Source organism: Clarias gariepinus, chromosome 20 (genome assembly GCF_024256425.1).
Source record: "Clarias gariepinus isolate MV-2021 ecotype Netherlands chromosome 20, CGAR_prim_01v2, whole genome shotgun sequence".
Taxonomy (NCBI): Eukaryota; Metazoa; Chordata; class Actinopteri; order Siluriformes; family Clariidae; genus Clarias; species Clarias gariepinus.
In genome coordinates this window covers 19600299-19612911 of record NC_071119.1, presented here as the reverse complement: position 1 = coordinate 19612911, position 12613 = coordinate 19600299, and the positions used below count along the sequence as shown (strand labels likewise).

The following is a 12613-nucleotide window of genomic DNA, read 5'->3' as shown; positions in this document are numbered from 1 at the left end:
GGTGCCAGATCGTCAATACAAATTCTCCTGCCAGGTTTTAAGACATCTGAGGGAGGATGTACGGCCAAGTGCTTGTTCAATCCACTGTCACTTAGAGACTGGATTAAGTTCTAATTCCTGGCATGACCTGGAAAATCACTTTCCTGACTCTTGGCTGTCCCGGCACTGAGGTTGGGGTAAGAACTGTGCGGATGTCCAAAGTTCTTGATCACATGCATAAACAAAGAACAAACATACCTCTTGACAAGTACTTGGTTCATCTTTTTACATTGGTCATCTTTTAATATTGCACCCATCCACAACAACTTTATAGTTTAATGGTATTAATGGATTCTTAGCCAGAGGCCTAATAAAAGGAATTTCATTAGGCATTACCTGTTATTATTATTATTATTTTTTTTTTACATATTGTATAAAATTACTTGATAGCCTGGATAGTGATGTGACAAAATGGCCGTACATAGTGCTACAGCATTGGCGTATTGCATTGTGCCATTGGTCTGTATTCCACTGTCAGCATAATAATCAATATATGTATAATATGTAAGTTAATTAGAAAGCAGATGTTTTTAAACATTCTCGCCAGAGAAAGTGAAATAAGTAGCACCAACCATGTCATGTCACACTTGTCAAGGGAATTCTGGCCTTTACTCAAACACTTCTCTCAGATGGAATCATGGCAGTTGATGAAGAGGAGGTGTCGGTACTGCTACAGTGGGACTCTGGCCAATCAGACATCATAAATCACAGAGCAAGAAAAATAAAAAGGGGTGAGAGGCAGAAAGCACATTGGGCACAAAGCCAGCTTTTAAAATTATTTCCACTGGTAATGTTCTTTGCTGCATTTCTCTTCATACTATGCTACTGTATTTCCAAGTCCATCCATATAAGAATGCAGAATAGTTTTCTCTAAAGTGTTAAGCTGATATTTTTTCTTTTGTTGATTCAAGATGCAAGAGATTTTATTTGCCATTTGTACACATACTGACAGTACCGGTGCATTGGATTCTTTCATTTATTTATTTATTTATTTATTGTGCAGAAGCTCTCAATGATAAAGTCAGTGATAAAAAACAAAAACAGGAAAGTTAAGAAAAGTAAAATAAGTATAAAGAAAATAAAAGTAGCAGAAAGTTGTCAGACTATATACACTATAAACATTATCCAGTACTATATAATTATAAGTTTTTAAATTGCACCTTAATTAACACTCCAAGCTCTTGGTGGTTTTGATAACTGTTTTTTCCTGTTTGTTTGTTTAATGTATATACAATATATTAAAAGCGCATTTTATATATACATGCACATATATACACTCACCTAAAGGATTATTAGGAACACCTGTTCAATTTCTCATCAATGCAATTATCTAATTAACCAATCACATGCCAGTTGCTTCAATGCATTTTAGGGGTGTGGTCCTGGTCAAGACAATCTTCCGAACTCCAAAGTGAATGTGAGAATGGGAAAGAAAGGTGATTTAAGCAATTTTGAGCTGCATGGTTGTTGGTGCCAGACGGGCCGGTCTGAGTATTTCACAATCTGCTCAGTTACTGGGATTTTCACGCGCAACCATTTTTAGGGTTTACAAAGAATGGTGTGAAAAGGGAAAAACATCCAGTATGCGGCAGTCCTGTGGGCGAAAATGCCTTGTTGATGCTAGAGGTCAGTGGAGAATGGGCCGACTGATTCAAGCTGATAGAAGAGCAACTTTGACTGAAATAACCACTCGTTACAACCGAGGTATGCAGCAAAGCATTTGTGAAGCCACAACATGCACAAACTTGAGGCGGATGGGCTACAACAGCAGAAGACCCCACCGGGTACCACTCATCTCCACTACAAATAGGAAAAAGAGGCTACAATTTGCACGAGCTCACCAAAATTGGACAGTTGAAGACTGGAAAAATGTTGCCTGGTCTGATGAGTCTCGATTTCTGTTGAGACGTTCAAATGGTAGAGTCAGAATTTGGTGTAAACAGAATGAGAACATGGATCCATCATGCCTTGTCACCACTGTGCAGGCTGCTGGTGTTGGTGTAATGGTGTGGGGGATGTTTTCTTGGCACACTTTAGGCCCTTTAGTGCCAATTGGGCATGGTTTAAATGCCACGGGCTACCTGAGCATTGTTTCTGACCATGTTCATCTCTTCATGACCACCTTGTACCCATCCAATGATGGCTAATTCCAGCAGGATAATGCACTGCGTCACAAAGCTCAAATCATTTCAAGTTGGGTTCTTGGACATGACAATGAGTTCACTGTACTAAAATGGCCCCCAGAGTCACCAGATCTCAACCCAATAGAGCATCTTTGGGATGTAGTGGAACGGGAGCTTCGTGCCCTGGATGTGCATCCCACAAATCTCCATCAACTGCAAGATGCTATCCTATCAATATGGGCCAACATTTCTAAAGAATGCCCTTCAGCACCTTGTTAAATCAATGCCACGTAGAATTAAAGCAGTTCTGAAGGCGAAAGGGGGTCAAACACCGGATTAGTATGGTGTTCCTAATAATCCTTTAGGTGAGTTTACAGTACATGTGACCCCTCCCTCCTGCACAGTAAGGTTTCATTTAATGCTCAACGCTCTGGAATAGGGTCGGATCTGAGCTCATCAGACCACATGACCATTTTCCAAAGTATACTCTTTGTGCTCCCTAGCAAATTCAAGCCTTTTTTTTTATGACTTTTAAGTTTAAGTGATCTCCACTCACGTTTTTTTGTTCCAACCACAATGCTTTCAAAATCTTGATGCTTCAGCATATGCTTTCAGGTTTTGATAATGTGTTGAAGAGTTCCAATAATTTCAAAGATCCTTAGTAGTTTTTGCTTGATGCAGCCCAATAATTTGACCCTTCTGACTTAGCGACCTTTTGATTTGCCCGGGGGGTGTGGAACATTGCAATCAATGTCCATTAATGGCTATTTTACAGAGGGGGAAAAAATCATTACATTCATTCAATTAAAGCATTGCCAATATTTGTGTAGTGACTGGTAGAAATGATTTATTTTTCCTTTTTTATACTTTTATTTGTTTGTTTCTTAGTTTGTTAAATTATTGTAGCTGAGAGGTTAAAACACTTCAGAAAAAAGTTTACTTACAGTATAATCTTTTTTATATTAAGTTATACTTATATAGTATACTTATTATAGTTATATAGGTTATACTTTATATATACAGTATACAGACACACATACCAGTTTTGTACGTAGTTATAAGGGGTAAAACTTATTTATTTGTGTTGATTCAAATTTTATTTTGTAAGCTATAAGATAGAAATCACTGTAACATAAACAGAAGGAATTTATCAATATATGTATGCACTTTGCTTCTACTCTCTAGTGATGTTGTAAAACACATGACGAGCACAAGCATTCATTTTCTTGCCCAACTTCAATTGCTTTAAAATAATAAAATGACTGCAATCTTTTTTTTTTTTTTTTTTACGAATCACTTAAAATCATAAAATAAAGGCAGTAATTTGTAAAAAAAAAAAAAAATATATATATATATATATATATATATATATATATATATATATATATGTACAGTATATACTGTATAGTGTATTTTTATATTAGGAAAAGTAAAATAGGAAAATTTATATTATATTTATATAGTATTATTAATGTTATCATATATATATATATATATATATATATATCGATATGTAGTTATAAAATGTTTATACAAATTTTCCTTTTTCTGGGGCGTGTCTACATTTATTTTGGCTGACTCTTTATAAACTATACACAATATACAATGTGCAATGTATGGATATGGTATTTTAATTTGTATAATGCCCATATGCAACTCAATCAATTATTTAAAAAAAAAAATTGCCTATTGAAATAAAGTTTGTGCTTTACCGACTTTATCAGCTTCAGTTGAACCTTCAAAATGATGATTTCAGTTCTCCCTCCTACGACAGTGTAAAGTACACGGCCTTCTCACGGTGACGCACTGAAAACACTAAACCCACCAAGCTGTTTATAGTGACTGTAGATAGCTGTGCAGTGACAACACTGACTGTATGTTGATGCTCAATGAGATCTTCAGGTACTCCTGTAAATATTATGCAAATGGTGTTGACATGAAAAGGCATTTCTCGACTGCGGTAAACAGCCAGTATATGTAATTACGACAGCACGACTTCCTGGGGAAATCAGAAGCGACGGATACAATTTGTAATATTTTGTCTTTTAAGTGTTTGTTTAAATAGGGGACTTGACACCTGTGGTTCGATGACATAGTGAATGTTTAGAGTAAGAGTGCTTCGAGTAGTAGATTTCATTCTGCGCTGGTTCTACGCGACATGTAAATACCACAGGGGCTTTAATATATAGAATTTTTTATTATTACAGTATTATTCCTTCTATAACAGAAGCTAACTTGTCTTACTGAGATTCACTTACTTATCGTCTATACCGCTTTATCTTGTGTTCAGGGTCGCAGGGAGCCTGAAGCCTATCCCAGGAGGCTTAGGGCACAAGGCGGGTACACCCTGGACGTAAACATACTGTATACGAGGTATTCAAGCACAGTATGGTAATGAGACTCTGAGACTCATTTGAATGGTGCAAACAGTTTAAAGAAGGTTGTACGTCTGTGAATAACTGGGGCATCATTGTGAGGTTTCTCACCATGTGGAAGGTTCCCACGTGTTCAATTTCCACTCAGTACCCAAATCCCAGGTTCCAAGCCCGGATAAAAATGGGAAGGTTCCATCAGAAAAGGCATCCGGCGTAAAAAACCAACACCACTTGCACATTACAGGAATTCGGGTGGGAGTTATTGCCGCATCCCCGAACAGTCCATATGTTCGGAGCCATTAAAGGAGTTCCTGGGAGGCCAGTGTTTCAGGCAGTGCGATCATGTATCCAAACACTAATGAAATGCTGGGATAAGTGCATTAGTGAAGCAGGGGATGCTACAGTAATAGTCCCTTTTTGACATAAACACCCCCGGTATTTTTACGCAAGTCCTGAACAGCACTCCAGTCATCAACTGTATCAAAATATCGCTCGGTGAAATATTGCTCTTAATAAATCAGACTTAGTGAACATTTTCGCTTTTAGGATTTTAGATCTGCTCCACGTGTGCTTGTAGCTAATTATCGCCTTGCGGGATGTTCAGGGGGGCTGTAGGACAGTATGTTACGGCAAGCAGAGCGACATGACTCAACCCTGTGTCGCAAAAAAAATAATAATAATGTGCACAGGAAGCTTTGATTTTCTCTTTCTCTCTGTATCTCCCTCCTAGCTTTCTCCAACTCCTTGCCGAGGTTAAAAGGCAGGTGACACCGACAGCGGGTCGTCACGGCATCGTGAGTCGAACATATGTCGCATTACAATGCCGCTCTGTGTGAGTGTGAAAAAGGAAGAAGCAAGGAAAGAAGGTGTTGACTTTCTGAAATGCCAACTACGACACACCAGCATGTCACACCACAGCTTCAAACATACAGATGGACTTCAGGCGGGCACACTGTTCAATAATATAATCAGAATCTGCAGCTTTATAGAGGGTTCATGCTACTACTGTATATCCATATTTTTCTGCCAATCCGATGGAAAAGCTTCAGGTCATTTTTGCTTTCGTTGGCCACGTGTCTCATCAGTGATGCTGTTTGTATATAGAGCCTCAGGTCCAGGGTTGTCAGATAAATAATTCATAACCTACAGTGTCACCTACTGGTCAGCTACTGGTGCTGCTTGACATTGAAAGATGTGTAGTGTACTGAGTCAGTGTTCAGAGTGTGGATTTAGGCTTTAAGCACTGCAGGACCTTCAGGTAATTAAGTAAGTATGTAAGTATGTAAATTACAATCACAGCTAACTTCTTAAATACAGTAGTTCTAAATAAAGTGGTACTGAAAACTAAAAGGCCAAGTCAATCCAAGAGATCTCCAGCTTTTGGGCATGCCAAGTTCATGAGCTGAGAAGTTGGAAATTTACCCCTCTGAGCTACCACTGCCGCAAGTAATAATTATTTTAGCACTTGAGGCCAAACCCAGAACATGCAGTGGTACAACTAGAGTAAGGAATCTCATGACCAGAGATGTGCAACGTACACAAATCCTGCACTTGAGTAGAAGTAGAGATTCCCTAGTGTAAATATTACTATAAAAAAAAGTCCTGTATTTACTTGTGTCTTCTACTTTGTCTTTCGAATTTTCCTTTCAAGGGTCGCCACAGCGAATCATCTGCCTCCATCTAACCCTATCCACTGCATCCTCTTCATCATGTCCTCACTCAATACATCCATAAATCTCCTCTTTGGTCTTCCTCTAGACCTCCTGCCTGGCAGTTCCAACCTCAGCATCCTTCTCCCGATATATTCACCATCTCTCCTCTGAACATGTCCAAACCACCTCAATCTGGCCTCTCTGACTTTATCTCCAAAACATCTTACATGGGTTGTCCCTCTGATGAACTCATTCTTAATCCTATCCATCCTTTCCACCCTTAAATAGAACCTCAACATCTTCAGCTCTGCTACCTCCTACTCTGCCTCCTGTCTTTTCTTCAGCGCCACTGTCTCTAAGCTGTAAAGCATCACTGGTCTCGTACACCTTTCCTTCCATTCTCGCTAATACTCCTTTGTCATCTCTATTTACTTATGTACTTGAGTAAAAGTACAGAACTACCCACCTTTAAATTTACTTTAAAATTCAAAAAAGTACAGGACTATAGTGGCCTATAAGATGCTTGCAAAAACTAAAACTAAAAAAAAACTAAAGTAAGTGAAATATGTACTTAAGTAACAAAGTACAGTTATGTTGCATCCCTCCTCTGGTCATGACACCACGCCAAACATGAGAAATCTGTCTAGTTTTTTTTTTTTTTTTTTTTTTAATTAAGTAGTTGTATCATTATGTAAATCAGAAAAATTTAAATCTTTATAAATGTTGTGTGTACAGACCTGTCCTGGACCAATGTCAGTTATTCAGCTTCATCACCTTCAATAGTAATAAATTACTCCATAAAGCACTATGAGGATTTCCTCCTGTTTGACTTTGAGTCTTGTTAAGTTTTTTTTTTTTTTTTGCTCTCAGAACATTGATCCGGCTGTGCTTCATGCTTGTTGAATTCAGCTATTTTTTTTTCTTTCCCAACTGACAGAGATGGAGGTGAAGTAACGGAGCATTAGGGTCTATAAAATGATTGACAGGAGGCCCATGTAAACACAAACAAGCATTCTGGAACATAAGGTAGTATTCCAAAACAGTTTTTAAAATGTTTTTTTTTTTTTTACCCACTTAGTAGTCAAGTGCTGTGGTCACAGGCTTCAACTATTCAAAATATTTCTTCCATGTATTAAATATTTGTAGTATATAGTGCTGTTAATCGATTAAAACATTTTAATCTAGTTAATCGTAGTCATAGACTGTAATTAATCGCGATTAATCACAATTTTATAATACTCAGATTTGCTTGTACATATAATAAAGGTGAAATATTGAAATAAAGAAATGCATGCCAACAGATTATACAAATTAATATTACATCGTTAACATTAAAAAATATTGAATTAAAATGTCCACATGCAGGGGCTGGGGCAACACACTAAAGCCCGGGCTCGAACCTAGATTCTCAAATCCAAAAATCAACAACCTAGACCCTTAGCCATTTGAGCCTTCACTCCCACGTCTTATGTTTCATGTATTCTTGTAAAAATAGTTTCACTTGAAGGTAGCTCAAACATACAACTTTGAAGCTTTTTATAATAAAACTTGCCGTTCAGCACACCTGGTGATGTTTCCACAGTAAACTTATTATGCGCTAAACGTGCCATTATTACGCACAGCCTGGTAATCGTGCAGCGATTATGGGAAGCAATTAGGGTCAAACATGGTCATATGATTTATTTGCATTTAATAAATTAAATAGTAATGCGTTAAAATGTCTAGATTAATCGCATGCGGTAATATCGACAGCCTGATTTTACTAGAGAACTGCATTCGGTTTAAATTTAAGGCTGTTTAAACCCTCTAAGGACAAATTCCTTGATGCATTCACTCATTACCGCTTTTCTACATTATGCATTTTAACATCGTCATTAGACACACTTAAAGAAGGCTTAAACACACAAACACCTGCATTCACACATCCACACACACATACACTCAGGTATCTCCTCTGTTTGTGACTTACCTTAGAGTAAACATTATAATAAACACAAATCATAAAACATATGTTCTGATTATACAGTAATTATAAAACCATGTAAGTAAAGGTATGTGTGAGAGATAGCGAGAGCAAGAGAAAAAAAAGAGTGAGAGAGAAAGAGAGAGAGAGAGAGAGAGAGAGAGAGAGATGTGTGTTGTATTTTCAACAAACATTTAAATTCACTTACTGAGGTTACAGTCTATCCTGATACAATCTGGCAGGAGAGAGAGTGAGATGGTAAGATTGAATCAAAGAGAAAGAAAAGAAGGAAGAGAGAGAAAGAGAGAAAGAAAGAAAGAGAGAGTGTAAGAGAGAGAGAGAAAGAGAACAACATTTTACATCCTTCAAGGTACATTCTGCAGACATCCAAGATATTTGGCTGGACCACTACCCGGGGACACACCTCGAGTCAGACTCACCCTTATCCCACACACATATTTATTGTCTCTGTGTCCCTCCATTTTGCCCGGAGAGCTCCACCACCACACCGACGCTGTATGTTTGGAAATGACGCTGATTTGATTTCTTGACTAATCTGGATGCACGTTTTTGATTCTGATCCAGTTCTAAAGACAAATCGATCACATGACCTATTTTACAAGATCATTTCCATGAGTGTGCAGGTGTCCACCAAAGTGGATGGTTCGGTGTCTCTGAAGCTCTTCGGGCAATCAGGATTACCCAGCTAGAATTATAGGCAAGGGTGAGCTGCACACTTCAGCCAGAAACGCAGCCTCCTACTGTACAGTAGATATGTCATAATCCAATTCAACCCCAGTCCTTCCTCCACCCTTATGTGGTTTATTAAAGAAGCAGTTTGGAATATAGTTTAAAACTTAAAATTGTCTTGTGTTCCTTTATTTTTTTCTCTGTCTATCATATTTAAACCTGTGAGACATTGTCCGTTCAGAAATCCAGTCATGACCTCATATTACACAGTTTTTAAGTAATAGCTGTGTATAATATGCTGCCACCTAGTGGCAAAGTAGTGATATTACTAAAAGGTGTGTACTACCATGAAACCTCAGCATACCAATGTCCTCCCTTATGAATTTTTTCACCATAAGAATAAAAATTTTGCTTGAATTTGCATTGGCATATAAGCATTTTTGGCATATGTACGAACGATTGACCTAAACTGGCTACGTCTGGGAGCCGTTCAAAAACACAAAGTTTTCAAATTTACATTTTTTTTTAAATTTAGTCATCCAAAGCTGTTTCAAAGGAGTCAAAGGCCGCACATTACACGACACATGAATTTTTAAATGTTTTAATTTTTATAAGCAAAAATATTATCATAGTGTTAGAAATTTGTAATTTTATTAATATTTTTGCCTCCAGGACGAATTATATTGGTATGCAGAGTTTCGCTGAATATAATAGAATATGATATCATCTGCTGAAACAAACAAACAAATAAAAAATAATAAGCCATGCTTGTCATCTCATAGATCATTAATTATCTAACTGGGCTCAGGCATGACTCAGCATAACTGTGCTGTACAGCTGCATTGAATTCTGGGACATTAGTAACAACGTTATCGCCACTGCTTCTATGTATTTTTTATTTCTTGTTAAAAAATGACATTTGGTCATCTTGCGTCTTTTTCTTCTTTTTAAGCAGAAATAAATAACAGTAAAATAAAATCATTAGGACCTTTTTTACCCCTCCTAATAACCATTTTATCTGCGCCAACGATAGCAACATCTGTCTGTGACATCAGCACAGAACTTAATTATAGCTAGATAAATAATATAATTAATTAATTATGGTGTGTGAACTTAATGTTACACATTACAAATATCTGTAATATTTGTACTCCTATTTTCTCTAAGGTAGGTGTGAAACAATATTCTTATTACTGGATTATTATGATTATTTTAATATTGCAAACTGCGCCTTTAATATTTATGTTAAACACACAAATGAACACATCCCAATTATTTATGAGGTTTTATCAGCGCACACCAAGCAGAGCAGAAATGTCCACAGCTTTATGGACGTGTCTCTGTTCGGGAACGTTAGTGTTTGTCTCCGTTCGGTGGCTGCAGCCTGCATGTGCAGGTTATAACGGCTGATGTGAGATCTCGAAGCTGTCAACCGCTACGGAGTAGTGATAACAAACAGCCAGCGACCGGGCTCACTGTAAAGGAGCGGAGAGGCGTAGCGTGCTGTAAGATCTTACTCTCTACATACTGCAGGGTTTAAATATTTGTTTGACTGACTTAATGCACACTCTTATTTTTTTATTTTAGGGGGTAAATGTGAAACTTTCACTTTGTGAAAAAAAAAGCATGGCAATGTAAGAAATACACAATTGTAAAAAAATATTTTTTTTGTCTTTTTCTTTTTTTTAAAAAAAAGGTAGAATTTGTGAGAAAAAATTGAAAAGTAATCTGAAAAAAAATGCATAAAAATTTTAAAAATTAAAAAAATTAATAATGTGGGAAAGAAAAAAACATCTGAAAAAAAATACAAGAAAATAAAAACATTAAACAAATAAGGCGATTAATGAATGAATGAATAAAAGAATTAATCAATCAATTAATTGTCCAAAATTAAAAATATCATAAATTTTTAATTAATTAATTTAAAAAAATAAGGTTTTAAAAAACATGGGAACACACATACACATACAGTACAGTATTGTTACCATAAACTTAAAAATGAATTTTAAATAAACTGATAATTTCTAAAGAATAATTAAAAAAAATCATATTTGAAAATACAACTAAGGATATGTAAAAACAGGTAAAAAAAATTGCAAAATAAAGAAATTATGAGAGTGAGGTATAAAATAGGACAGGAAGTATAAAATTGAGAAATGAAACATATAAAATCATTAGATGATTCACTTAAATGAAAAAAAAAAAAACATATTTACAAAAGATTAAAAACATGTCGAACAAATAAATCAATAAATCAATAAATAAACAGCTGGGGGAAAATATTAGAAAATAAAACCATATGCACTCAATCAATCAATTAATATGTAGTGCCTTAAAAATGTCAAAATTAATCGGCTCATCATTTTAAGGATTTGTAAGAGATTTTCGAGGTTTGTGTGTTCTTAACATGGCCTTTCCCAGGGTCACTGATAATCTCCCTTAACTTTGTGTAAAACAGGATAATTATCTGATTGAGGAACTTAGTGATTAGTGAGAAAGTGACACGTTTTGAAACGACGACAGCGAGCCGGTCTCTGGCTGTTCGCTTCAGGGTCGCAGACATACAAGCCATTGAAGGGATGAAAAGTTCCATCATCAGAGCCTTGAGCAAGTGAGAGAGCGAGAGAGCGAGAGAGAGAGAGAGAGAGACCCTGTGAGCGCATCTCTGCCTTGTAACGTCCTGTTTCCGTGACTTTAATCCATTGACCAATGTCACTAACACCATGTTCAGTACCATTCGCTTTGGCTGTAAAATGTGTATATAATGTATTAAGCTAAGGTGACATAGGAGTTAAGTGGAAATACCACATGAGTCACATGTGGAAACTGAATTCCACAGGTGACTTTGATGTCATGTTCGCATACCACCTGATTGACAAAAGGTTGTGTTATAACCTCTTACAAGCTGACTTGCATCATCATGTATATCATACAACAACATACTGTAGTACTTCATGCTGCTCTAACATGAGTCGAACCAGAAAGGGTTATAACACAAACTTGTGCCAAGATCATTCTATAGCAATTGACTGTAACACACATCAGGTGTTATGAGAACTTGATCACTCACTCACTCATCATCTATACCGCTTTATATATTATTGTATACAGGGCCGCGTGGGGGGGGGGGGGGGGGGGACTGGAGCCTATCCCAGGAGACTTAGGGCATGAGGCGGGTACACCCTGGACAGGATACACATGTTCACACTCAGACAATTTGGAAACGCCAGTTAGCCTAATCTGCATGTCTTTGGGCTGTGGCAGGAAACCAGAGTACCAGAGAACCAAAGCAGGGATTGAACCCCCACCCTGGAGGTGCAAGGCGAGAGTGCTAACCAATACGCCACTGTGCCGCTAATATACTACCAGTCATATATAAGGACACACCTTGTAACTCCATTGTCTTAATAATAATAATAATAATAATAACAATAATAATAATAATAATTAATTATATAAGAAAATACACAAAATAATATTAGATATTGAATACATAAATATTTGTTTTTGAGTAGTAAAATGGAGCTCCAGTGTTAAGGTTAGTTTATGTCTCCACCTGCTGGCTACACTGCATACTACAATCAAAACCAGAGTAAAAGAAGGACGTTACAAGGCAACAGTAAGCACACATCCCCAGGGATCATCATAGACTTGTGGGAAACCGCTCAAGGCCTGAGGAGGGTAGAGGATGAGGATCGGGACAGGTGACACACCTAGAGATAACTCCCTGGGAGTAGAAGAAAACAATGTAATAATGAGGATGAGCACAAC

General features: G+C 37.0%; 1 protein-coding gene across 2 annotated transcripts in view; it reads right to left on the bottom strand.

Annotated features, from left to right (window-relative positions):
• Window positions 1-12613, bottom strand: part of nrxn2b (neurexin 2b) — a 703577-nt gene that overhangs the window by 334922 nt on the left and 356042 nt on the right. For both annotated transcript variants that reach the window (XM_053479498.1, XM_053479499.1), the window contains one exon: window positions 8361-8387. In XM_053479498.1, the coding sequence (XP_053335473.1) occupies window positions 8361-8387 (27 nt within the window). The remainder of the gene's footprint in view (window positions 1-8360; window positions 8388-12613) is intronic.